General features: G+C 45.7%; 1 protein-coding gene across 1 annotated transcript in view; it reads left to right on the top strand.

Moving 5' to 3' along the window:
- The window catches only part of OTOGL (otogelin like), a 1080166-nt gene that overhangs the window by 985703 nt on the left and 66826 nt on the right, over positions 1 to 27637 (top strand). Inside the window, exon 49 of the mRNA XM_069227564.1 lies at positions 19780 to 19843. Within this exon, the coding sequence (XP_069083665.1) occupies positions 19780 to 19843 (64 nt within the window). The remainder of the gene's footprint in view (positions 1 to 19779; positions 19844 to 27637) is intronic.

The raw sequence follows: 27637 nt of genomic DNA on the forward strand, positions 1-27637 counted from the left end.
CATGAGTCAACACCAACTAAGATGTATCTGTATGCACCATCAGATGTCAGGGGACCACAGTGGTCCAGGTACAAACATTGTAATGGTTTGTTTGAAATTAGAGCGGGTGTCTGTGGTAGGCTTTAACAGTGGACCCTTTTATTTGCTGACAGATGTCACAGCAAAGGACATATTGTTTTGTATGCTTACATAGACCTGACCACCAATAGCATTTTTGGAGGGGAGAAATAGTAGCTGCCACACCTCCATGGGTAGAAACAACTCCCTCATATGCCACGTTTATCAACTCAGATCTTTGATCTTGTTTGGAGATCACACGATCACCCATCCCTGGTATTGCTACTAAGGCAGTGTTTAGGATAGTTATGTGGTAGGAATATTTGTCAGGATATGCCTTTGGTAATGGCTTGCAGTGAGCCAAAGCTTTCACAACACAAGTGTTTCATCAACCAACCTTGTACGTGAACAAGTTATTGCAGCAACAGAAGCCGTGGCTACTGCTGACTTGGCCGCTTCATCAGCCAAGGGATTGCCTGCAACGTGTACTCCTACACGTTGATGTCCCAGTGTATGAACTGTATGGGCATTAAGTAGCCTTTCCTTCAGATCCTCTACTTTCCCCCAGAGTAACTTATGTTTAATGTTGTAGTCTTTTTAATCTCTGAACCCATATTGATGCCAGTAATGGAGATATTCATTGAAGGACTGGACACAGTAGTACGAATCACAGGCTATTAACGTTAGTTGTTCTGGATCCGTGTATTCAGCACCATCACCAGAGCCTTGAGCTTTGCTTTTTGTACAATGCAGTCCCCTAAGGTCTGTGTATAAGTATTTTATAGATAGGATTCACCATCGTTCATGTATCCTCTCACAGCCGCACAAGCGGATGAGCGTTGGTGTTTTGTGCCTACGGCGGTTTGGAATAATCCATCAGTGTAAATAATTGTTTGATATTGATCAATCAATCAATCAGGAATTTGTAAAGCACACTACTCACCCGTGAGGGTCTCAAGGCTCTGAGGGTGGGGTGGGAGAAGGAGGGGGTGCTGCTACTGCTCGAACAGCCAGGTCTTGAGAAGGTTCCTGAAGGTAAGGAGGTCTTTGGTCTGGCACAGGTGGGTGGGAAGAGTGCTCCACGTTTTGGTGACGAGGTGCGAGAATAATCTACTGCCGTTTGTAGTTCTGCGCATGCGTGGGACGGTTGCAAGGGCGATGTCAGCAGAGCGGAGATGCCGGGTCAGGGTGTAGAAGGAGAGTTGTCTATTGAGGTATTCTAGTCCGGTGCAGTGCTTTGTGAGCATGGGTGAGGAGTTTGAAGGTGATTCTCTTGTTGACTGGGAGCCAGTGCAGGTTTCTCAGGTGGTCTGTGATGTGGCATTGGCGGGAGATGTCCAGGATGAGGCGTGCGGAGGTGTTCTGGATGCGTTTCAGCCTCTTCTGGAGTTAGGCCATGGTTCCTGCGTAAAGGGCTTTGCCGTAGTCCTGTTTGCTGCTTACGAGGGCTTGGGTGGCTATTCTTCTGGTTTCGGTGGGTATGCATTTGTAGATCTTTCGGAGCATGCGGAGGGTGTTGAAGCAGGAGGAGGAGATGGCGTTGACTTGCTGGGTCATGGATAATAAGGAGTCCAAGATGAATCCTAGGTTGCGTGCGTGGTCGGTGGGAGTCGGAGGGGCTCTGAGAGTGGCAGGTCACCAGGAGTCATCCCATGCGGAGAGGGTGGAGCCCAAGATGAGGACTTCCGTCTTGTCAGAATTGAGCTTGAGGCAACTGCTCTTCATCCATTCAGCGATGGCCTTCATTCCTTCGTGGAGGTTAGTCTTGGTGGAGTCCTTGGTGAGGGAGAAGATCAGCTGGGTGTCGTCGGCATATGAGAGGATATTGAGGTTGTGGGATCGGGCGATGTTAGCGAGCGGGGCCATGTAGACTTTGAAGAGGGTCGGGCTGAGGGACGAACCCTGGGGTACGCTGCAGATGCTTTTGGTGGCCTCCGAGCGGAATGGGGGGAGGCGGACTCTACGGGTTCTGCCAGTGAGAAAGGAAGTGACCCAGTCCAGGGTTCTGCCGCAGATTCCTGCATTGGTGAGGCGTGAGCGTAGGGTGTAGTGGCAGACGTGTCGAACGCGGCCAAGAGATCCAGGAGGGTGAGGGCCACGGTTTCTCTATTGTCCAGTATGGTTCTGATGTCGTCGGTGGCGGTGATGAGGGTGGTTTCGGTACTGTGGTTGCTGCGGAATCCAGATTGGGAAGGGTCCATGTGTGTAGTTCTCCTCGAGGAAGCGGGTTAGTTGTCTGTTGACAACCTTCTCAATTACTTTTGCCGGGAAGGGGAGCAGGGAAATAGTCCTTTTGGGTCCTCCTTGGGTGTTGATCTCGGCGTGTTTCCAGCTCTCGGGGAAGGTGGCGGACTCGAAGGAGCTATTGATGATCTTCCGTAGTTGAGGTGCGATGACAGAGCTTGCTTTGTTGAGGATGTGGTGAGGGCAGGGGTCAGATGGAGAGCCGGTGGTGTTCATGATTTCGATGGTGTTGTTGTCGTTGAAGAGCTCCTTGTGGCTGTGTGTGTTGTTGTTGAATCGGTCTTTGAAGGCGGTTCTCTTGATGGCTCAGATGAGTTGGTGGTGTCTGTGGATGGTGTTTTTGAAGGCTGTGTAGTTTGTCCAGAGTCTGATCTTGGCACCACTTTCTTTCAAGTCTTCGGCAGGTTTGCTTAGATTCGTTAAAGTCAGCAGTAAACCAGAAGGCCTTTCTGTTGGTGCTTCTGTTGGAGGGATTCTTGATTGGGGCAAGAGTATTGACACAGGTGTCGACCCATTGCCTGAAGTTGCAGGCAGCTGCATCAGTGTCAGTGGTGTCGATGGGTGGGTTCCAGGAGAGGGTTGCGATAAGTTGGTCTTCGGTGACCGTGTTCTAACTGCGGTGGGGGATCCGTTGTGGGTGGTGCTGTGTTGTGGGTTTCTTAAAGGAGAAGTGGATGCAGCAGTGATCTGTCCAGTGGAGTTCGAGGGTATGGCTGAAAGAGACGTGATTGCTGGTGGAGAAAATAGGGTTGAGTGTGTGTCCTGCGTAGTGGGTCGGAGTCGTGATGAGCTGTTTGATGCCGAGGTTGGAGAGGTTGTCGAGCAGGGTGGCGGTGTTGTTGTCGTTGGTGTTCTTGAGGTTCTCTATTGCCATGTCAGGTGCTGAGGAGGGGTTCATCCCGATCTCGGTCAGGAAGCCGACGTCTGGGGAGGCTGAGTTGAGTAGATTCCATAGCTCTACTGCATGCTTGTGGACAGAGCAGGTGTTGAGGAGGATACATCTGAGATGGTTGCATTGTGCATTGGTGGGTGGGACGTTGGCGTGGAGGCTGGTGAAGGTGCAGTTCTGGCAGGAGAAGGGTCCGCGGGTGGTCTGCAGGGATTTAATCGAGAAGTGGGGGGGAGGAGAGGACAGCTGGGAGCGGGGGTAAAAAATGACGTGAGAAAGGGGTGGGGCATCAAAAAAGGGGGAAGGCCGCATGGGCAGCAGCGGTGGGGGAGAGATAGAAGGGGGATAGCGAAAGAGAGAGAGAGCGGAGTGAGAGAAAAACAAGGAAGAGTGTAGCGCAAAGCAAAATTAGTACAAAGGGACAGAAGTGAAGCAGAACTGAGAGCAAAGCAGATAAAGGAGGAGAGAGGTAGAAGGTAGCATAGTAGGAAAGCAGAGCTCTCCCACTAGACACCAGGGATGAGGCGCAGGCAGAAGCCTGTGGATGCAGGAGGGCCTCGAACTCCTGACAGGGGTCAAGAGTTTCGAGGAGCCAGGTGAAGGGGTCTACTTACAAGGTGGAACCATAGGAGGCAGAGCAGTGCACTGACCAGGTCAGTGATATTGCTCCATCAATTGCAAAAGTATTTGCCGTGTATTCCATTTAATTTTGAATGAATTCTTGAGTTTGTAATTTTGGGTTAAAAATATAGTCAACATCAGTTGCTGTCGGAGACATTGCCTATTGGATCCAACGTATATGTAATGCTTTTGCATTAGGAACGCTAGCCTTTGTGACAGCCTCAAGGTCTGGGATTGGGGAGACAACAATAATGCATTTCTCCTGAGCCAGAGTTCTCTCTTTAATGACTGCCATCTGAACAGTAGTCAGAATTGTTTCTGTGGTAGCAAAGCACTGTTCAGCTGTGAAGTACAAGTCTGATTTGTATGCAGTAGGGACAATATCACCCTCATTAAATGTTACATAAGTGAAACCGATGGCACCAGCAATTACTTTGATGACTAAATGTGTTTTGTTGTCCCTTTTGTGTAAATGTTTTGCTGCAAGTATGTCTTGTTGCAATGCTCTGAGGATGCACTTGTGTTCGACGCTCCAGAATTCACTAGAAAAGGTGGGGCATATTAAATCATAAAATGGTTTAATGTGTTGGGCATAATCGGGAAGTTCTGCCAAAGCCCAGTAAGGACTGGAGCTTTTTTTTACAGTGGTTGGTGGATACAATTGTGCACACTTTTTTTATAGAAAGGGGGATACTATGCTCTTGCATTATCTGACAACTCTTATCCCAAAAATAGGACACTGAGAAAGGCAAACTTTGTTTTCTTAAAACTAAATTTGTAGGCAAATCCCACAACAATGTGTGTGACCCATTTCAGATGGTGAATGAGATCATATTTCATTAGGTAGATGTCATCAACATAGGACAACGCTTCAGGGTCATTGTTGTGTAAAATTGAAGTTATACATGCTGAAAATACTCAGTGATGTTTTTATACCCTTTGTGTAAGCCTTGAAGTTTTTTTCTTCAAGCCTAAAGCACTAATTGATTTTAGATTCCTTCTTTCAGTTGCAATATTTTGGTAGAAGAAGCCATTGAAAATATCCAACGTTGTTTTGTATTTTTTTACGCACAATATTGTTAATGAATGCTGTGCTGTGTGAGTTTTGAATAGCAAATGTGCGTGTTTGACTGTTTAAATGCTAAATATTTATAATCTAAGACTATTCTATATGAATGGTTATGTTTTGAAAAGAAAGGATTGTTCATTGGTGATACACAGGGCTCAATTACACCCTGGTACTGTATCTGTGTGAGAATCTTTCTCTCGGGAGCTTTAGCCTCATGTTTAATTGGATATTGAGATGAAGGTTGAGGCTGTGGTTGGGACCTAATTGCTATCATGTGGTTTGGAGAAACTTTATCCCACCCAACATGGTTGCTAATGCCCAATCAAATGAGTCTAACTCTTTCCATTCTGTAGGGACTAAGGCCCTCATTCTGACCTTGGCGGTCGGCGGAGAGGCGGCGGTCGGACCGCGAACAGACCGGCGGTATTAAAAATGGCATTCTGACCGCGGCGGTCACCGCCGCGACCGACCGCCACTTCCCCACTCCGACAGCCACGGCGGTCATGACCGACGGGCTGGAGTCTGCGTACTCCGGTCCGGCGGTCGACCCAAGACCGCCAACGGTATCATGACCCTGCTTACCGACGCGGTTTCTGGCGTTCGGGAACCACCATGCGAACCATGGCGGTAGGCACTATCGGGGCCAGGGAATTCCTTCCCTGGCACTGATAGGGGTCTCCCCCACCCCCCACTGCCCCCCTGAGTCCTCCCCCCACACCCTCCACCCCCCTGCCACCCCCCAGAGGTGGTACGAACCCCCTCCCCACCCCCACCCCGACATGCACATACACGCACCCCGACATGCACACACCCCCAACATGCACATATACACACCCCCTACACACACACATACACAACGGGGACACATACTGTAAAGAAATGGCTCCCTGTTGCAGTTACCCCCCACTTTTTGCCTGATACTGATGCTGACTTGACTGAGAAGTGTGCTGGGACCCTGCTAACCAGGCCCCAGCACCAGTGTTCCTTCACCTAAAATGTACCATTGTATCCACAATTGGCACACCCTGGCATTCAGATAAGTCCCTTGTAACTGGTACTTCTAGTACCAAGGGCCCTGATGCCAAGAAAGGTCTCTAAGGGCTGCAGCATGTCTTATGCCACCCTAGAGACCCCTCACTCAGCATAGACACACTGCTTACAAGCCTGTGTGTGCTAGTGAGAACAAAATGAGTAAGTCGACATGGCACTCCCCTCAGGGTGCCATGCCAGCCTCTCACTGCCTATGCAGTATAGGTAAGACACCCCTCTAGCAGGCCTTACAGCCCTAAGGCAGGGTGCACTATACCATAGGTGAGGGTACCAGTGCATGAGCACTGTGCCCCTACAGTGTCTACACAAAACCTTAGACATTGTAAGTGCAGGGTAGCCATAAGAGTATATGGTCGGGGAGTCTGTTTTACACGAACTCCACAGCACCATAATGGCTACACTGAAAACTGGGAAGTTTGGTATCAAACTTCTCAGAACAATAAATGCACACTGATGCCAGTGTACATTTTATTGTAAAATACACCACAGAGGGCACCTTAGAGGTGCCCCCTGAAACTTAACCAACTATCTGTGTAGGCTGACTGGTTCCAGCAGCCTGCCACACTAGAGACATGTTGCTGGCCCCATGGGGAGAGTGCCTTTGTCACTCTGAGGCCAGTAACAAAGCCTGCACTGGGTGGAGATGCTAACACCTCCCCCAGGCAGGAGCTGTGACACCTGGCGGTGAGCCTCAAAGGCTCACCCCTTTGTCACAGCCCAGCAGGGCACTCCAGCTTAGTGGAGTTGCCCGCCCCCTCCGGCCACGGCCCCCACTTTTGGCGGCAAGGCTGGAGGGAACAAAGAAAGCAACAAGGAGGAGTCACTGGCCAGTCAGGACAGCCCCTAAGGTGTCCTGAGCTGAAGTGACTCTAACTTTTAGAAATCCTCCATCTTGCAGATGGAGGATTCCCCCAATAGGGTTAGGATTGTGACCCCCTCCCCTTGGGAGGAGGCACAAAGAGGGTGTACCCACCCTCAGGGCTAGTAGCCATTGGCTACTAACCCCCCAGACCTAAACACGCCCTTAAATTTAGTATTTAAGGGCTACCCTGAACCCTAGAAAACTAGATTCCTGCAACTACAAGAAGAAGGACTGCCTAGCTGAAAACCCCTGCAGAGGAAGACCAGAAGACGACAACTGCCTTGGCTCCAGAAACTCACCGGCCTGTCTCCTGCCTTCCAAAGATCCTGCTCCAGCGACGCCTTCCAAAGGGACCAGCGACCTCGACATCCTCTGAGGACTGCCCCTGCTTCGAAAAGACAAGAAACTCCCGAGGACAGCGGACCTGCTCCAAGAAACGCTGCAACTTTGTTTCCAGCAGCTTTAAAGAACCCTGCAAGCTCCCCGCAAGAAGCGTGAGACTTGCAACACTGCACCCGGCGACCCCGACTCGGCTGGTGGCGATCCAACACCTCAGGAGGGACCCCAGGACTACTCTAAGACTGTGAGTACAAAAACCTGTCCCCCCTGAGCCCCCACAGCGCCGCCTGCAGAGGGAATCCCGAGGCTTCCCCTGACCGCGACTCTTTGAATCCTAAGTCCCGACACCTGGGAGAGACCCTGCACCCGCAGCCCCCAGGACCTGAAGGACCGGACTTTCACTGGAGGAGTGACCCCCAGGAGTCCCTCTCCCTTGACCAAGTGGAGGTTTCCCCGAGGAACCCCCCCCCTTGCCTGCCTGCAGCGCTGAAGAGATCCCTAGATCTCCCATTGACTTCCATTACAAACCCGACGCTTGTTTCTACACTGCACCCGGCCGCCCCCGCGCTGCTGAGGGTGCAATTTCTGTGTGGGCTTGTGTCCCCCCCAGTGCCCTACAAAACCCCCCTGGTCTGCCCTCCGAAGACGCGGGTACTTACCTGCAAGCAGACCGGAACCGGGGCACCCCCTTCTCTCCATTCTAGCCTATGTGTTTTGGGCACCACTTTGAACTCTGCACCTGACCGGCCCTGAGCTGCTGGTGTGGTGACTTTGGGGTTGCTCTGAACCCCCAACGGTGGGCTACCTTGGACCAAGAACTAAGCCCTGTAAGTGTCTTACTTACCTGGTTAACCTAACAAATACTTACCTCCCCTAGGAACTGTAAAAATTGCACTGTGTCCACTTTTAAAACAGCTATTTGTCAATAACTTGAAAAGTATACATGCAATTTTTATGATTTAAAATTCCTAAAGTACTTACCTGCAATACCTATCGAATGAGATATTACATGTAGAATTTGAACCTGTGGTTCTTAAAATAAACTAAGAAAAGATATTTTTCTATACAAAAACCTATTGGCTGGATTTGTCTCTGAGTGTGTGTACCTCATTTATTGTCTATGTGTATGTACAACAAATGCTTAACACTACTCCTTGGATAAGCCTACTGCTCGACCACACTACCACAAAATAGAGCATTAGTATTATCTCTTTTTACCACTATTTTACCTCTAAGGGGAACCCTTGGACTCTGTGCATGCTATTCCTTACTTTGAAATAGCACATACAGAGCCAACTTCCTACATTGGTGGATCAGCGGTGGGGTACAAGACTTTGCATTTGCTGGACTACTCAGCCAATACCTGATCACACGACAAATTCCAAAATTGTCATTAGAAATTCATTTTTGCAATTTGAAAATTTTCTAAATTCTTAAAAGTCCTGCTAGGGCCTTGTGTGTTAAGTCCCTGTTTAGCATTGTCTTTTTAGAGTTTGAAAGTTTGTTAAAAGTTTGAATTAGATTCTAGAAACAGTTTTAGATTCTTAAAAAAGTATTCCAACTCTTAGCAGAATAATGTCTGATACAGAGATGCAGGTGGTGGAACTCGACACCACACCTTACCTCCATCTTAAGATGAGGGAGCTAAGGTCTCTCTGTAATATAAAGAAAATAACCATTGGCTCCAGACCTACCAAAATTCAGCTCCAGGAGCTGTTGGCAGAGTTTGAAAAAGCCAACCCCTCTGAGGATGACTTCACAGAGGAAGAAATTAGTGACTTGGAGGGCAATTCCCCCCTTCCAGTCCTAAATAGGGAGACCAGGGCCTCTCAAGCCCTGTCTCCAAAAATGATAGTCAGAAATGTTGCTTCCCTCACAGGAGGGTCCAGCATTTCTGAAATCACTGAGGATGCTCTCAGTGAAGATGACCCCCTGTTAGCCAGGATGGTCAAAAGATTGGCTTTGGAAAAGCAGCTCCTAGCCATAGAAAGGGAAAGAAAAGAGATGGGCCTAGGTCCCATCGATGGTGGCAGCAACTTAAATAGGGTCAGAGATTCTCCTGACATCCTAAAAATCCCCAAAGGGATTGTAACAAAATATGAAGATGGTGATGACATCACCAAATGGTTCACAGCTTTTGAGAGGGCTTGTGTAACCAGAAAAGTGAACAGATCTCACTGGGGTGCTCTCCTTTGGGAAATGTTCACTGGAAAGTGTAGGGATAGACTCCTCACACTCTCTGGAAAAGATGCAGAATCTTATGACCTCATGAAGGGTACCCTGATTGAGGGCTTTGGATTCTCCACTGAGGAGTATAGAATTAGATTCAGGGGGGCTCAAAAATCCTCGAGCCAGACCTGGGTTGATTTTGTAGACTACTCAGTAAAAACACTGGATGGTTGGTTAACTGGAAATGAAGTGTGTGACTATGTTGGGCTTTATAATTTGTTTATGAAAGAACACATTTTAAGTAACTGCTTCAATGAAAAGTTGCATCAGTATCTGGTAGACCTAGGTCCAATTTCTCCCCAAGAATTGGGAAAGAAGGCAGACCACTGGGTCAAGACTAGGGTAACCAAAACTTCCACTGGGGGTGACCAAAAGAAAGGGGTTACAAAAACTCCCCAGGAGAAAGTGGGTGACACTAGAAACAAAGAAAAAGAGTCCTCTGTAGGCCCCCAAAAACCAGAACAGGTGGGTGGGCCCCAAGACACAACCCAAAACAAAGGTGGGTACCAGGGTAAGAACTGGGATGCCACTAAGGCATGGTGCCACAACTGTAAACAGTCTGGGAACCACACCAAGGACACTTCTTGTCCCAAAAACAAACCACAGAACAAAATTCCAGGGGTAACCAGTGTAGCCATGGGAGATGACTCCTCAGATGAGGAGGTCTTCCTAGCCTTCAACTGGAAACAGGGCCCAACAGGTGAGTTGGAGATTCCAGAGGGAAGTAGACACTTCCACCACCTACTGGTGAATGGAATCCCAACCACTGCCCTGAGAGACACTTGTGCCAGTCACACTATTGTGCATGACAGGCTGGTGCTCTCAAACCAGTACATCCCAGGTGAGACTGCCAGGGTAAGAGTTAGCCTAGACAGGGTCACTAAGAGGCCTGTGGCTTTAGTGCCCATAGAAGTGGGTGGCACTCTTAGCTGGAGAAGGGAAGTAGTCAGTACAGACCTCCCCCTTGATTGTCTCCTTGGAAATGACTACCCAGAGGTTAGTCAGAGCCCAAGAGAGGAACTGGTCCAGTGCCAGTCCTCTCCCAAGGATTCTGGAAGTCCTGCCTCTGCAGTAAATGCAAGCAGGCCCCAGAAGAAGAAGAAAAGAAAACAGAGTAGGAAGGGTGGACAACCTTTAGCCAAGGTTACAGCAAGCCAAGGAGATTCTGCTCCAGTAGGGGAGAACTCCAAAAATGGCCCTGATAAAGTCCAACCTGACCCACAAGAAGTCCTGGCTAGTCAGGCAACTGTTAAACCTGAGTGGGTGGCTCCTCAGCTAACAGAAGAAAGAGTGGAAGAAGGGTGTTTACTACAAGATGTGGTAACCCCCCACTCTAATACAGCAGACAGGCAACCTGAACCCAAAGAGGCCTGTAACTTAGCCCCTTCCCTTTTAGGTGAAGAGCTAAAGGTGTGGTTCTGGGCACTGACAGCTGTCAGTGGCCTCTGCTGGGTGTTAGCCTTTATGGCTGCACTATCCTTAGCATGGTGGTCTGACCCCATGCCAAATAGCAAGTTAGGCCCCCTGACCCTATTGGTCATGGTGGGGTTACTCCAGCTCTGGGTAACCTCTCTGGGTAAGCTAGGGGTGACCCTGGCCAAGATAAGGTTAGCAGAGGTGGACACCTCTAAGACCAAAATAGAAAGAATGGGTGGAGACATTGAAGAGGCAGACAAGAGGCAATTCAGACTAGGTCCTATCACTGTGGAAGTGGGTCAGTTCCCCAAAGGGAATGACCTGAACAGAAGGATGTAAGGCAGAGTAGGCCCTGCAACTAACCAGCCTATTTCTCCTACTCTTCCTCGCCTGACAGACTAGGAAGACTCTCCCAGCTTGGGCTGAGTCTCCTGGCCTGTGGGCTGGGGGGGGCTTGTGTAAAGAAATGGCTCCCTGTTGCAGTTACCCCCCACTTTTTGCCTGATACTGATGCTGACTTGACTGAGAAGTGTGCTGGGACCCTGCTAACCAGGCCCCAGCACCAGTGTTCCTTCACCTAAAATGTACCATTGTATCCACAATTGGCACACCCTGGCATTCAGATAAGTCCCTTGTAACTGGTACTTCTAGTACCAAGGGCCCTGATGCCAAGAAAGGTCTCTAAGGGCTGCAGCATGTCTTATGCCACCCTAGAGACCCCTCACTCAGCACAGACACACTGCTTACAAGCCTGTGTGTGCTAGTGAGAACAAAATGAGTAAGTCGACATGGCACTCCCCTCAGGGTGCCATGCCAGCCTCTCACTGCCTATGCAGTATAGGTAAGACACCCCTCTAGCAGGCCTTACAGCCCTAAGGCAGGGTGCACTATACCATAGGTGAGGGTACCAGTGCATGAGCACTGTGCCCCTACAGTGTCTACACAAAACCTTAGACATTGTAAGTGCAGGGTAGCCATAAGAGTATATGGTCGGGGAGTCTGTTTTACACGAGCTCCACAGCACCATAATGGCTACACTGAAAACTGGGAAGTTTGGTATCAAACTTCTCAGCACAATAAATGCACACTGATGCCAGTGTACATTTTATTGTAAAATACACCACAGAGGGCACCTTAGAGGTGCCCCCTGAAACTTAACCAACTATCTGTGTAGGCTGACTGGTTCCAGCAGCCTGCCACACTAGAGACATGTTGCTGGCCCCATGGGGAGAGTGCCTTTGTCACTCTGAGGCCAGTAACAAAGCCTGCACTGGGTGGAGATGCTAACACCTCCCCCAGGCAGGAGCTGTGACACCTGGCGGTGAGCCTCAAAGGCTCACCCCTTTGTCACAGCCCAGCAGGGCACTCCAGCTTAGTGGAGTTGCCCGCCCCCTCCGGCCACGGCCCCCACTTTTGGCGGCAAGGCTGGAGGGAACAAAGAAAGCAACAAGGAGGAGTCACTGGCCAGTCAGGACAGCCCCTAAGGTGTCCTGAGCTGAAGTGACTCTAACTTTTAGAAATCCTCCATCTTGCAGATGGAGGATTCCCCCAATAGGGTTAGGATTGTGACCCCCTCCCCTTGGGAGGAGGCACAAAGAGGGTGTACCCACCCTCAGGGCTAGTAGCCATTGGCTACTAACCCCCCAGACCTAAACACGCCCTTAAATTTAGTATTTAAGGGCTACCCTGAACCCTAGAAAACTAGATTCCTGCAACTACAAGAAGAAGGACTGCCTAGCTGAAAACCCCTGCAGAGGAAGACCAGAAGACGACAACTGCCTTGGCTCCAGAAACTCACCGGCCTGTCTCCTGCCTTCCAAAGATCCTGCTCCAGCGACGCCTTCCAAAGGGACCAGCGACCTCGACATCCTCTGAGGACTGCCCCTGCTTCGAAAAGACAAGAAACTCCCGAGGACAGCGGACCTGCTCCAAGAAAAGCTGCAACTTTGTTTCCAGCAGCTTTAAAGAACCCTGCAAGCTCCCCGCAAGAAGCGTGAGACTTGCAACACTGCACCCGGCGACCCCGACTCGGCTGGTGGCGATCCAACACCTCAGGAGGGACCCCAGGACTACTCTAAGACTGTGAGTACAAAAACCTGTCCCCCCTGAGCCCCCACAGCGCCGCCTGCAGAGGGAATCCCGAGGCTTCCCCTGACCGCGACTCTTTGAATCCTAAGTCCCGACACCTGGGAGAGACCCTGCACCCGCAGCCCCCAGGACCTGAAGGACCGGACTTTCACTGGAGGAGTGACCCCCAGGAGTCCCTCTCCCTTGACCAAGTGGAGGTTTCCCCGAGGAACCCCCCCCTTGCCTGCCTGCAGCGCTGAAGAGATCCCTAGATCTCCCATTGACTTCCATTACAAACCCGACGCTTGTTTCTACACTGCACCCGGCCGCCCCCGCGCTGCTGAGGGTGAAATTTCTGTGTGGGCTTGTGTCCCCCCCGGTGCCCTACAAAACCCCCCTGGTCTGCCCTCCGAAGACACGGGTACTTACCTGCAAGCAGACCGGAACCGGGGCACCCCCTTCTCTCCATTCTAGCCTATGTGTTTTGGGCACCACTTTGAACTCTGCACCTGACCGGCCCTGAGCTGCTGGTGTGGTGACTTTGGGGTTGCTCTGAACCCCCAACGGTGGGCTACCTTGGACCAAGAACTAAGCCCTGTAAGTGTCTTACTTACCTGGTTAACCTAACAAATACTTACCTCCCCTAGGAACTGTAAAAATTGCAGTGTCCACTTTTAAAACAGCTATTTGTCAATAACTTGAAAAGTATACATGCAATTTTTATGATTTAAAATTCCTAAAGTACTTACCTCCAATACCTTTCGAATGAGATATTACATGTAGAATTTGAACCTCTGGTTCTTAAAATAAACTAAGAAAATATATTTTTCTATACAAAAACCTATTGGCTGGATTTGTCTCTGAGTGTGTGTACCTCATTTATTGTCTATGTGTATGTACAACAAATGCTTAACACTACTCCTTGGATAAGCCTACTGCTCGACCACACTACCACAAAATAGAGCATTAGTATTATCTCTTTTTACCACTATTTTACCTCTAAGGGGAACCCTTGGACTCTGTGCATGCTATTCCTTACTTTGAAATAGCACATACAGAGCCAACTTCCTACACATACCCGCACACATACATGCCGACATGCGCACCCGCCGAACTACACACATTGCCCATAGGCACAGCAGCACTCCCCGCCCGCATGCACGCACTCACACACCCCCTCTACACACTCACACGCACACCCCCATGCACGCACACATCACACAACACCCCCCCACCCCCTCCCTCACGGACGATCAACTTACCTTGTGCGTTGGTCCTCCGGGAGGCGACGGGAGCCATAGGGACGTGACCGCCAACAGAAGACCGCCAACAGAAGACCGCCACACAGAAATGTGGGTCGTAATTCTGGGGGCGGTGTTCTGCTGGCGTGGCGGTGGAGGTTGACCAGTCTCCACTTTCCCGCCGACCGCCAGTGTGGCTGCTGGCGGTATTCCGGCGGAACGCTCCCAGCGGTCGGAATACGCGCAGCGGCATACCGCCGCGGTCGGCGGTCTTTACCGCGGCGGTAACTCGGCGGTCTTGCGAAAAGACCGCCAAGGTCAGAATGAGGGCCTAAGTGTGAGAAAGAAGGCTTAATAATTTCTTCCTCTGTTGAGACTTCACAGACAAATTGTTGGCCAACAAACTATCATAAATGTCAGATAATGTTTTCCAAAAGCTAATGTCAATTGTTTTTTCAATGTCCCCCTCTAATTGTATTTTCATTTTCTTCACCCTATTGGGGGGAGGCAGGTGCACATGTCTGCAGTCTCAACTTCTATGAAGTTGTCAGTTGCTTTCACCTCCAGATGCTTTAGAAGATTCCGGCAAACTATTGTGACCTCTGCTGCACTGTCTTGCAGGTCCTGTGCCCATTTCCTGTTCTTCAATAAAGCTCTTATCTTGTGTGGCATTTTGTGCTGAAATATCTGCCACCTTTTTTTTAAGTTGGGGTTTTTGTTGTGGACTTTCTCTTCTCTTTTTAATTGAAATTGAGCGTTGTGAATCTTTGTTCAGTTTCATGTACTCTGTGGGTTGTTGTGATCACCCACCTCTCTCACTACATTTATCAGGGGAGTCCTGAAAGGGACGAGATTGGCGTGTTTCAGTAAATTGATATCTATCAGAAGTTTTTATATTATCCCTATTTTGTAGTTATAGCGTTTCTCAGGGGTCTCCGAATGTGGAGATTCTCCCCTGTCCTATTTAAATGTTTTTTTTGTTTATCTCAGCATTTTTTAGAGCTCTCAGTTGCTTGCTTGGTAGAATCAATATTGGGTTTGCCCTGTAGTTGTGGTTCACTTGGTCTGGCTCCCAAACTATCCCCACCTATACTTAAATATGTCTCCGCAATAATTTTAGGCAGTCCGCATTCTTGATCCTGTACAGGAACATCCCGGAGCTGCATGTGCCCTGCTAATGCTACTGCTTCCCCATTAAGGTTACTAATATTATAAAGGACATTGTAGCAAAATGACCTATTAATTGCATCCCCAAATCCAGGGCCAGGGCAGCACTTCAGAAGGTTGGCAAGTGTTGGAGTACCATGTGCGGTAGTGTAGAGCATGGCAAATTCCGTGCCCCAAGTGTTGCAGTTATCCACTTTGGGAACCATCCCAAATGGCAAGCACAAAGTGAGAATTCTGTGTTTATCTTGAGGTCCCGTATAGGGAAATACAGCTTCTAGCTTCTTTATCCTTTGAGCCAACCAAAATGGAATTTCTTCACGTTTTGCAGATACTTTAACCATGACCGAATGCACCGTTACAGGGTTAATACCTGATGTGACTGCATGAGGTTTTGCTGGAGCAACACATGCTTGGTTAGTATTTAATTTTTGCATTACAAACTGTACTAATAGTCTATAAATTGCTACAAGTTCAATGTATAAGTTTGAACCTCAGCTAACGCCAAGGTGCCTGCATCAGGATGCAGTGTATATGTGACCAATTGAGGCCAAGTAGGACCATCATTACTCAGAGGACCTAGCCTAACATGTAGTTTTGTATGGGGTAGGGCGTCATCAATCCAGTTTTGATGGTCTTAAAAAGATAAAGGTATCTCTGTGCATGGGTATGCTCTGTATTGTGCAGGTGCATTAGCATGTGTATAATGATGACATGTATTAGTGTTCTCATCAACTGCTGGAAAATGAATTCATGAGTAGAACATTTCTCTGCTTTATGCTGGATGAATCTCAACCACAAATGTAACTCCACACCCCTGGGCCGTAAGGCCAATAGCCAATAAAGGATTAGCGAGGGGAGGTTGCATGTTCACTGCATTTACTACCCGTTGCGGGTTCGCCATAGTAAATGGACCTGTTTAGAGATAAGGACACCAATTCGGGATCAATTCTTTTAAGGTTCAAGCTTGAAAAACCCTCAGTCTAAAATAGATACTACCTATCTAGCTGAGGAGGAAATCCTCAATACCACGGACATCCCCATATATAGTATTGGGGTGCCTTCAGCATATATTGAGATAGAGATACTCAAGGAGATATGTAATTCAGTTGCTGGCACCATGTCATGATTGTCTCTCATTATACTAAATGATCTGGGTTGCAGCACCACCAGGCTGTCGGGAACTTAGTCCAATTCCACACATTGTGACAACTGTTGGCCTAATCCTTTTGGCCAGCTAGCAGTACCTCTAGCACCTAAAAGTGGCAGTGATTTGTGGCAGCCATGCATATGACATTCTGGCTTCTCAGGGAAATTGTGGTACACAAGATCTCATCCTTTTCTCTCAGTCACATTTGTCTCACATATGCAAAGACAAACACAAGCAAAGATTGGTTCAATATACTTCATTGAATCAATTGCATTCTAGATAAAATGGTGTGTACTGCAATGATTGGGAAGATAAAACATAATAATAATAATAATAATATTGTGATGACAAAGAAAGTGAAACATAAGAAAAGTCCCAACATAGTGTCAGAATGTTAGGTGTTGGAATTCCCACCTATGCTGCCAAAGTATCATATTAGAGCACAGCAGTGTTATCCCTAATCCCCCCTCAGAATCCCTAGGAAGACATCACCCCCATACCTGGATATGGCAGTAGCAAAGAGAGCAATTAGTCTACTGAGAGCCCTTTATCCTGTAGGCAGGGAAAGACGTCAAGTCTCAGCAGACAGCTCCGATGAAGCAACAGCATGCGTTGGCAATCTTCTGGCTCGAACTCTCAATCGAACGTAGGGGGGGGGGCACCGAGATGTTTTATAATAAAACAGATAATGTTCTGGGAAAACTGTCCTACGTAAAACACACGTTTCTGTGAAGTTTCGAGATTGCAATATTTCACTTTGTGGCAACATACTGGAGATAGCCTTGAGCAGCGCACAGAACGAGAATGACTGAGCATAAAGAATGCAAACAGTTTCTGAAATAAAAGCGTACAAGATAAAGTGAAATAAAACATCACCACAGAAGAGAACTTAAAATAAAAAATGAATGAAATGAATTGCAACTACGCTAAAGGGCCCAGGCTGCAGGCCTATTGCTAAAATAACATGCCAATAAAGCTACTAAGGTACCCTCACGACACTCCCTATTTGCAGGATTTTAAAAGATGTGTGAATCCAGGCAGACTCAGGCGAGTTACTCTCTCTCACACGTGCTATCCAAGCATTCAACGTTTTTCTCTATTTTGCTTACAGAGCCAGTGGTAACTTTAGTCAAGAGTATGCAGAGTCAGATAAGAAGTCTTGAGAACAGAGCAATAAGCATGTATACAATTGGGAAAAGAAGGTTAATGTATCAAAGCTTTATTAGGATTACGATAAGGGGAACCTAGAGAAAAGGTTACAAGTTTAAGGATGTAGGTGATTTGTTATTTATGTGAAAGTTTATTATTAACTTTTTATTAAATGGCTTGTTGATTGTTAAGATATTATGTATGAAGTCATGATTTTTGTGACTATTTAAGGGGCTACTTGCACCCAGTCATTTGAAATCAGCTTTTCAGCTCTACAGAGGTGACTGGTCTCCCGGTCATTGTGATTAAACCTACTTTTGTCGTGCCAGAGAAAAATTGTCTCTCTTTATTCCAGTTGTCCCCCAACATTTGGCGAGCCAGCCAGGAGTCCTGTTTGTCCTCAAAGGACTGTTGCCACCAGAATACCACCTTCCTCCCTAGGATCCCAAGGCAGACTCACTTCAGCGTCAGGAAGGCAGCCATTTACCCTAAACGCAGCACCGGCAGCCAGGCACGTTGTTGTATGAGACCAAGAGTTTGCTGTGGATTTATTTACAATGACAGTGCCCAGCATTAGGAACTGTGGAAAAGTTTTGAGCTAGCAAGGAGATACTGATCCCCTGCATGTGTACATTACACTGGAGGATAGAGGGACTGTGAATGACCTCCATAAGCGATTGACGCTATCTTCAAAATGAAAGGCACTATTCCGTCAAAATAATTTGGTGAGCAGGTGCCTTTAAAGTATCTTATATTGCTGATTCGGCCCTAAAATATGGGGTCCAGGGCCTGTATAATTTACTTCAGTTTATTGAGTGGGAGTCACGACAAGTAGGAAATGAATTGGAGGTTTACATTTGGACTGGAAACATAGAGGCATTAAAAACGGTGATTGAAAAGGCACGTTTTGTCATTAACATCGTGGTTGGAGAAATGGCATATATTATTTGAACTTGATACAAAACATCATGCTCAGTGAGAAGGATTCTGTTATGAATATTAAGAAGAGGTGTTTAGAATGTAATTCATATAAGTACAGACTATTATGAGTACGATGAAATCCTGAAAAATTAAAATGCACATCACCTTATATTTAAACAGACACAAATGTGCGAGGGAGAAGTGTCTTAAATGTTTTTCATGTGAGGAAATTAGTGGACTGTAGATCCCAGAATGCTGCTCATAAATCAGGATGGCAGGACAGAAAAAGAAACATCAGACGAAAATCACCTGGAAGAAGATAATTAGGTCGAAACACGTTGTGGTGTCGGATAGAAGCTTTTGTGAAGAAACCAACAGGAATAAATGCAAAGTTTATTTCAGCCTCTGGGAGTGCAGCATCATTTTTCTGTGTGTGTGTGTGTGTATATATATATATATATATATATATATATATATATATATATATATATATATACATATGTGCACAGCCAAGCATGATAATTAAGAATAAAAATGCATCCCCCATGGGGATCGAATCCAACATTATCCTTGTCAACTTCAAGCTGAGGAACCCTGCACAGCTGAGACAGGAGAACCTTCCCCGAAACGATTTGATTTGGGCAGTGCGTCCACCCCCAAAATGAGTTCCTTCTGCCTCAGTGCCAAGCTTCCCCACCTTATATATCTTAAACAAATCCAGGAGGAAGGTTCTGACAACCACATTCTAGATGGAAAACAAGCTCAGTGTGGAAAATTCCTGTGCCACGGATGTGACGGCAGACACCTGAAGTTAAGCTACGCACAAAATGGAGTCAGTGGTCAACATGGAGTTGGTGGTTAAATACAGATAGCATTACATCACCCAAAAGGGGACTGTAAGTGCTATTGACAGACAACAGATGTATATAACTATAAAGTCAAACATAATCCTTCAGTAAACACATATATCCACTCAGCTGCTGGGCAGGTGAAGAAATAGTACACATCTGGGCAGTTGAAAATGAAGTCCATTATGTTATACCAATGCATGTGAAAATGAGGTTGCAATGGTTTCTCATCACGTTTGTAATTTTATTTACCTGGCAGCCTTATGAAACTTCTTTAAGTTTGAAAACTTTTCATGTATTACAAAAAATCAAAAAGCTTGACTTAACCTTCAATAAAAGTAGGCTACTAAGAGAAAAATGAAGCAAAATCGCTGTTAATGAGCTGAAGAAAAATTTAATTCTGTTACATGATTTCTCTTGATCTATAGGTGTTTCAAATAAATATGTTTTTGTACTTTCACAGGGAGAAGATTTGAAGCCGACTCCTCAATTCAGCAGCCTTTGTGACTGTCCCTTCTACATCTGCGGTAATTTTTTTATAACGTGCATAGATAATCAACAGCCAGAAAGTAAATACTTTTTTCTTCGTAACTGTTAATCAGATCACGACTTCTCTTTATTTAATTTTACATTAATTTACATATCGAAATTGCGACTGTGGCACTTATGGCCGTCTCCTGGGTGAAACTTCGAAGATATTTCCAATTTAAGGGAATGTGATCTCACACTATTGAGAGCCTACGTCGTTATTGGAATAGTTTGTTTTTAATGATACAAGGTATAATTTAAAGAAGCATGAAACTCTGTGTGCTAGTTGAATACATAAATTATTCTGTTGACTACTACAACTATTGCATGAAAATACATGCCAGATGTTCGCAACCTGGCAAATGTTTTTTTGCAAGGTTTTGCTGTTTGCTTAATACAGAATGCAAAATAAGTGCTTGCAAAAAGGCAAACCAAAATGCAAACTGTCTTTAGTTCACGGTTGAGGTGTTTGCTAATAAGAATTTGAAGGATCACATCTGTATCCATTTTTAGAATTTGAAAATGAAAAATATTTTCTGTGGGAGAAACAGTTGCCGACATTTCCAATTGGAAAGCGGTATAAAATTGCGAAATTTGCACGATTTATTATATTTTAGCAAATAGTATGCATGAGACGGCATGGTTTTTAAAAAAAATATGTATAAGCAAAATGTGTCATTTGTTTGCAATTTTCTTTCAATATATTTTCTCACTGTTTAGTGTGTGCAAAATACATCTACACACTGTAAGCTGTAGCTAAAATCTGTTTGGTTCAGTCTTTATTAATTAAGGCGTACAATGGTACAAATAATAAATTACTCCAATTTGCTGTAACGTAATCTAAAATTCATAGGCACACTGAGAGCTTCAAGGAAACCCTTATTAAGCTGTATGGCTTTAGTACCTATGTTAAAACTCTCTTGGCTTCAGAAAGGCCTTCACTAAGTATGAAAAGTGAAGCAACTGCAATCAAAGTACAACATTATGTACTGTGCTCTATGCAGCACACTATCTCACTTGTATTCTTCTCTTCTCTTCTGATGCTGAAAGAAGTGGAGTCTCAGTGTCATATCTGTGCACTTTAGTTGCAAGTCAAGGAGTTCCACACAAAACATTTATTCAACTTTCAAAAAAGTCTTAATTAATTCAAACAATAGTGAAAATGTCCTTAATCTTGGCTATGATTTTGATACAAAGTGAAGCAGAATTTTATTTAAAACCATACGTTATGATCTCCATTTTATTCTCTTTTCTTGAAATCTTGAGATGCTACTGTATTGGCTGTAATATTTTCCTGTAAGAATATCTTTTGATGTGGCAATAACAAATGTTGATGATCATGCTAAATGTCAACATGCAACTCTTCTTGGTTCTTCCTGGCATAAGAGGGTGGGGTGCATTCGTTTCCCCTCCAAAGACATGGAACTTTGGTATATAGATGACGAACACAGTAAACCAAAAAGTTTGCTCCCTGGGGAGAGGATCAGCCACAGATGCATCTTCCATTGTGAGACATGACACATTCCCTTCATGAATGTGTGGGTGTGTCCAGCCTTATATTTCTTTTGATATTTTATTTATAAGGTGACAAGTACAGTATATGTTACCCTTAGAGGTTGATCTGAAACTTTTGACTCAGATAGGAGTGTGATAACTCCTAACAATCAACATTAACAATATCAAATGCATAAACATCAGTTTCAATTTTGGAATAAGTAATTTATACGTACCATGACCTATGTGGCCATGAATCACCACACCAGTTTAAAAAAGTTCAAACATTTATTGCCCTTTTGAATAACGATGCTACGATCACATAAATCAAACACAAGTCCAAATGATATCAGTACAGATACAATACAGGCTGCCCAAATCGTCAGAAATATCTTAGTCTAGACAGAACATTCATCACTGAACATTCAAGAACCACAATACAGAATAACAACAATAACGGTTACGGATGGAAAAGGAATACATTTAGTTATCGCAGATAAATTGGTTGCAATCAAATGATATATCCTAATCAGCTTTAGAACTTGACATCCTTATCTATTCCTCTAATTCAATAAACATGTTTGGGCTGCATTCAAAAAGAAAAAGACAAAATTAATCTGGAAAACATCTGTTTATGGCTCTAACCAAAAATCTGCAAGAAAAATAAATGCACATTTAGTTATACCCCTCCTAAATGGATCAGCAAGCAGCAATGTCTTCATCAGTGGAGCATCTTCTGGTCTTCTTCATTGGGCAATGACATAATGGGAAACAGTTCTGTAATGCTTGGCCTTAATGCATCTGAATTGACAGAATTATAGACAAAGAGCTGAAAACCAGGAACACATTGTCTCTCTAGCATAGAAGCAAAGAATCTGAGCTTACAACATCTAAATTTTGCTATGTTGAAACCCTATAAAGCAACTAGGTAAATTTCTATTGGTCAGATTATGGGGTGTTTTAGTGTTCAACCAATAACCTCTGATCCACGTTTCAGAAGTATCTTTCTTTATTTTCTGCACCAATGATTGTCTCATCTTCTTTCTCTCCGGATCACCAGTTATCTCTCAATAATTACACTTGAACTGTATAGAAAAACATTACATGTGCCTCCTTCCAAAAACTAATATTGCAACATGAAATTGGACATTAAGCACTGAAGTCCGTTGTTTAGATCCTACATTATCTCATCTCAGGAAACAAATGCCACAAGCAAGGAACATCACTTTTCCATAGTGTGCAAGTCACACAGGATGCTTGAAGAAACATCTTTTTGCAGAATTAACACTTTTAAACATTGCCTCTGGAAAATTACTAAAAACGAGAGGCCTTTTAAACCAGTGCTAATCATGAAGGATAAAACATTTCATAATTTTTTTAACGATTAATCCTTTTAGTACATATTAATACTAACTTTTAAAGTACATTTAATTATTATTAAGCAAAATACGCATTAAACATTATATTACATATTAATTAGCTACACATTTTTATTTACTAATACATAGTTTCAGTTAGACCTTTTAATACATGTTATTTAGCATTATATTTTAATTACACCATTTTTATTAATAACGTTTGCACTCCAACAAATGTTACAGGGTAGCCATTCTGAGTCTATGAAGGTTACAGTTTGCGGGTATCAGCCTATTTCAGTGAATGTGAGTTTAAATCAGAGTTTATTTTCATATGTCAGTCAAAATAAAGCATGCTGACAGAAGCATTGACCGGGTTCGCCCTTACAATTCTAATACCCTGTTCTGTTGTCAATTTAACACATAATATAGTACTGAACTGGAATCTATCTTCATTAACAGGGTACCAGTATGTAACACCTCACAGAATTTATTAATTTACTCTGTACAAAAATGTAAATATTGATTAAAACAATTAAAAAAAATACATTGTATAAAGAGTGAATTAATAAATGCTGTTAGGTTATACAGAGGGGTACCGTGTTACTGAAGATAGATTCCTGTTGAATAATATACCATGTTTTGGAATTGACGAGCAATGACTGCTAGATGCTGACATTTTATTTGGCAATTTATGTCAGAAGCTGTTACAATAGCTTTGTTTATAAGTGTACATCAATCTCTGTGCATGTGGCTATCCATATATCTTTGTGTGGTTTTCTAATCCTATATTTTGTTGTCCTTCAGTCTATGCATGTGTTTGTGTTTGTCTTCAAGCCAATTTATCTGCTTGCGTGAGAGTCTTTCTGCGTCTATTAGTTTGTTTTTCTGTGTCGATCTGTATTTCTCACTGTGTGCATTTTTACATGTCAGCGTATGTCACTGTAACCTGCCCCTGTCTATCTGAAAGTACCTACCGATATCTAAATGGGTGTTTGTTATGAAACCCCGTCTATGGCAGTGTGTGCTAAACCGTGTTTATTGTTATTCTACTGTATCTGTGGGTTTTGTGCTTAACCTCATGTTTATGAATGAGTGTATCAAAGTGTGTCAGTGATTGAATGATTGTAGGACTTACACAGCATACTCATACCACAAAGCACTGGAAATATGCGTGTTTAGAAACCTAGAGCTTGCACAGATACTGTTAATTACAATTGAGGGCCAGAAGCTAAAGAGATCATATTAGGATACCTAAACCCTTATAAGGAAAATAACATCTTAAGATGCGTTCTGAAGGTTATCAAATTGCTTAGAAATGTTAACTAAATGGGAAAATTATTCTACAATTTCGGAGCAAGGTAGGCAAATGGGCACATAGAATTACGAGCTCCATGGCCATTAGAAATAGGGCCAAAGAAAAAGATCTGAAAATGCATTTTGTGGTGTAGGCCTTTAAGCAGAATCTCATAAAGGCAGGATTGGAGTCATATAGCGCACATGCACAAAGTCTTAAAGGCAATCCACCTATGAACTGGAAGCCAATGCAGTTGCTTAGGAAGTATTGAGGTTGATGAAAGACAGGATAAGCACAAAATGAGTTATGCCAGCACATTCTGAATGCCTTAAGTCTCGTGACTAAGTGTGTAGGTAGATCCAGATAGAGGCCATTTATTAACGCAAACGGATCGTAATGCATCTGTAGAAAAAGCCAAGTGGAAGAGCTACAATAGAACTTGGAGGGAGGGCAGGACTTTGATGATAAACCGAAGCCAGAATGATGCCAGCAACCAAAGTGCAATTAGAATTAATTATTACACAATCCCCTTCCAATGATTTTGGCACCTTTCCAACCCAGTTTACCCTCGTAACCATATTGATCCACCCCCAACCTCTCTCCCATGCAGCAAGTACAATCGTAGACAGTGCACAACCTTGTTCCTCGACTGCTCATGATCTTCCAATACCCCTGCTTTTAATGGAGGCACATTTCCCAAAATAACAGCATAAGGTGCTGCTTCCTGAGGCAAATTGATGTGGACCAGTCTCGGGCTGCAACTACTTTGTCCCCCTTATTAGCTGTAGCATTGGACCCCAAGGTCCCAGTAATGGACCGAGCCACAGAAGACACACACCGATCACATACCTGCCCTCCTGGATCTCCCAAAGCCACTTTTGGTACCCTGTCCTCCTCACTGTGGTGAACAGAGTTTGATGATTCTCAGAATTGTGGCCTTGTCTGAAGTGGGGGACAGTCTTGAGTGGCACCAGGTAGAGTTGAAGAACATAGGGTGAGAGTAACTTGTTCACTCCCTCTACACGCTGGTTCTAGCAATGGAGAAGCTGATGTACCCGCAGACTGAGAGGATGGGGAGGTGCAGGGGTGGACACAGGAGGCCCCTCTGGAAAAACCATTGATGGCCAATTTGCAAGCTTCTGTTCAATGGCACAAAGCCTAGAATAGTGGTTCCAATTAGCCGCCTAAAGCAGCACTTAGTTCATTAAACAAGGTATCAAATACGGTGTCCATCTTTACCTACTCTTTTGCACCCACACCAATGGTAAGTGGAGATGAAGGTCAAGGGGTATTCTCACAGGGGCGTTTGGACTTGCTGTTGGAGTTTATGTTTACCTCTTCCTTCCACCAACCTCACTCTTGCCCAGCGCCACCTCTTCATTGACCTGAAGAGCTACAGACGATGAACCCTCCACACAACACCCAAGGTCACTAGAGGGGGAGAGCAATTCAAGGCTTCAGAACCCACTGGAAATTCCCCCATTCCCGCTGCCCCTACAAGATGGATAGAGTGACTACTCACAGGGAGCGCTGAGCGGGCTAAATTGGGAAATGAGAGAGGCAGCCTGCATTCGGCCAGCTCGATTTCATTGTTAATTACTCTCACAGCCCTTTGTAGAAACCCACCTACGGTTGTGGGGGTGAGCGTTAGTGGGTTAGCGGAGTTCCCAAGTGCCTTTCTCCTCCTCATCGCTCACTCGCGTTCAGCAAGAGACAAAGGGGGTCATTACGACCTCGGCGGTCTTGGAAAAAGACCGCCGAGGCCGCGGGAGACAGAATACCGCCATTGCCGGCGGCATTCCTGTCTCCCTATTATGACATTTCCGCTGGCCCAGCGGAAATGTCACATCAACATTGCAGCCGGCTCGTAATAGAGCCGGCGGCAATGCTGATGTGCAGCGGGTGCAGTAGCACCCATCGCGCATTTCACTTCCTGAAATTCGGGCAGTGAAATGCGCAACGGGGCTATGCCTGGGGGCCTCTGCACTGCCCATGCCAAGTGCCTGGGCAGTGCAGGGGCCCCGAGGGGCACCCAAGTCCCCTTACCGCCAGCCTTTCAATGGCGGTGTTTACTGCCACGGACAGGCTGGCAGTCGGGGACTCATACACCGCTGCCCTGGGGATTATGACCACCAGGCTGAAACCTCGCGGTAAATTGGAGGGGCCGGCGGTATGGCCGTGGCTTTTGCGCCACGGTCATAATTGCTGGCGGAACACCTCCAGACTGTTGGCGGTGTTACCGCCACCTTACCGCCGGCCGCCAGGGTCGTAATGACCCCCAAAATCTCAAGCCTGCGGCTACAGATTAGATTGTTCAGGGGATCAAACAAAACAAAGACAATACTAAACAAGCCAAGCGAACCAGAGTAAAGAAACGGTACCTCTTGGGTGGATTGTTGGGAAGAAATAGATATGGCCCAGCCCGGACTTCTCTAGGTGATGACAGGCGAAGACAGGCCCAGTCTAGGCCTGGGGACGCGCCCAGGGACGTTCCATGTGCATCCTGCATGGCGTAACCTCAGGGTTCCTTTAATGCACCACCAGGCACAAAGAATGACAGAAGCCGCCCTTCTGTCGCATGGTTATGGTTCATGGCCCCCATGGCCAATTACAGGTCTCCCGCGCAGCAGAACTGCTGGGCTCCTTTAATGCGCCTCCGAGCGTAACTGTAAATATGTGTGTATGATTCTATGATTACTGGTTCTAGTTCATGAATGCGAGCGTGTTTCACTGTGATTAAATATACATGTTATCTCTGTGTGTCAGCATGTGTGAGTATGTTTTTTTACCTGTGCCTGCACACACAAACACACACACACACAGACACACACATACATTTTAATCTATGACAGAGTCTGCAAAGGTGTACTACCGTGTATTTACCTGTGTGCTTATATGGATTTGGTATCCCTTTATTTTTGTGTTTGAGTGTGTGTTTCTGTCCGAAATCATGATTAAATAACTCAAGTGAGACCCGTTTCTCTAGAAGAAGAGAGTTCAGAAGGAGGTGGGTTAGCATATGGAAAGGACCACCTGAATCCTGGAAGAAACACAAGACAGAAGTCGAAGACTGAAGCTGGTTGGTGTAGACTGGAATCTGAATACTGGGCAGAGGCTGGGCAATGCCTGTGGAACACATAACTAGAATGGCAGCACATGTACAGTACATTAAACAAACATAAAGGCAAAAGGGAAGTACAACACAGAACAATATACAAACTATCTTAAATTATAGTTTGTATGCTCCATCTCAAATTATTTTATTCAGTTATTCTTAAAGGGTCTTGAAAGACACCCAGAAGCTCTGATGAAGTGCTAGGTGAAGATGTAACCATGAGGAAATTAGCCACGGAATGCACTGCCACCCTCTGGTAATATTGACCATTGAAAATCCTAACACGAGAAGACAAAGGGAATTGAGAAAGAGAAACATAACTGAGACAGAGGCAAGGATTTGGGAGCCACATTTATAAATGGATTGAGTTGCACTTGCATCACACAGGGGCCCTCATTCTGACCTTGGCGGGCGGCGGAGGCCGCCCGCCAAAGTCCCGCCGTCAGGTTACCGTTCCGCGGTCGAAAGACCGCGGCGGTAATTCTGACTTTCCCGCTGGGCTGGCGGGCGGTCTCGTTCAGACCGCCAGCCA

The sequence above is a fragment of the Pleurodeles waltl genome, chromosome 4_1 (genome assembly GCF_031143425.1).
Source record: "Pleurodeles waltl isolate 20211129_DDA chromosome 4_1, aPleWal1.hap1.20221129, whole genome shotgun sequence".
In the NCBI taxonomy this organism is placed as follows: Eukaryota; Metazoa; Chordata; class Amphibia; order Caudata; family Salamandridae; genus Pleurodeles; species Pleurodeles waltl.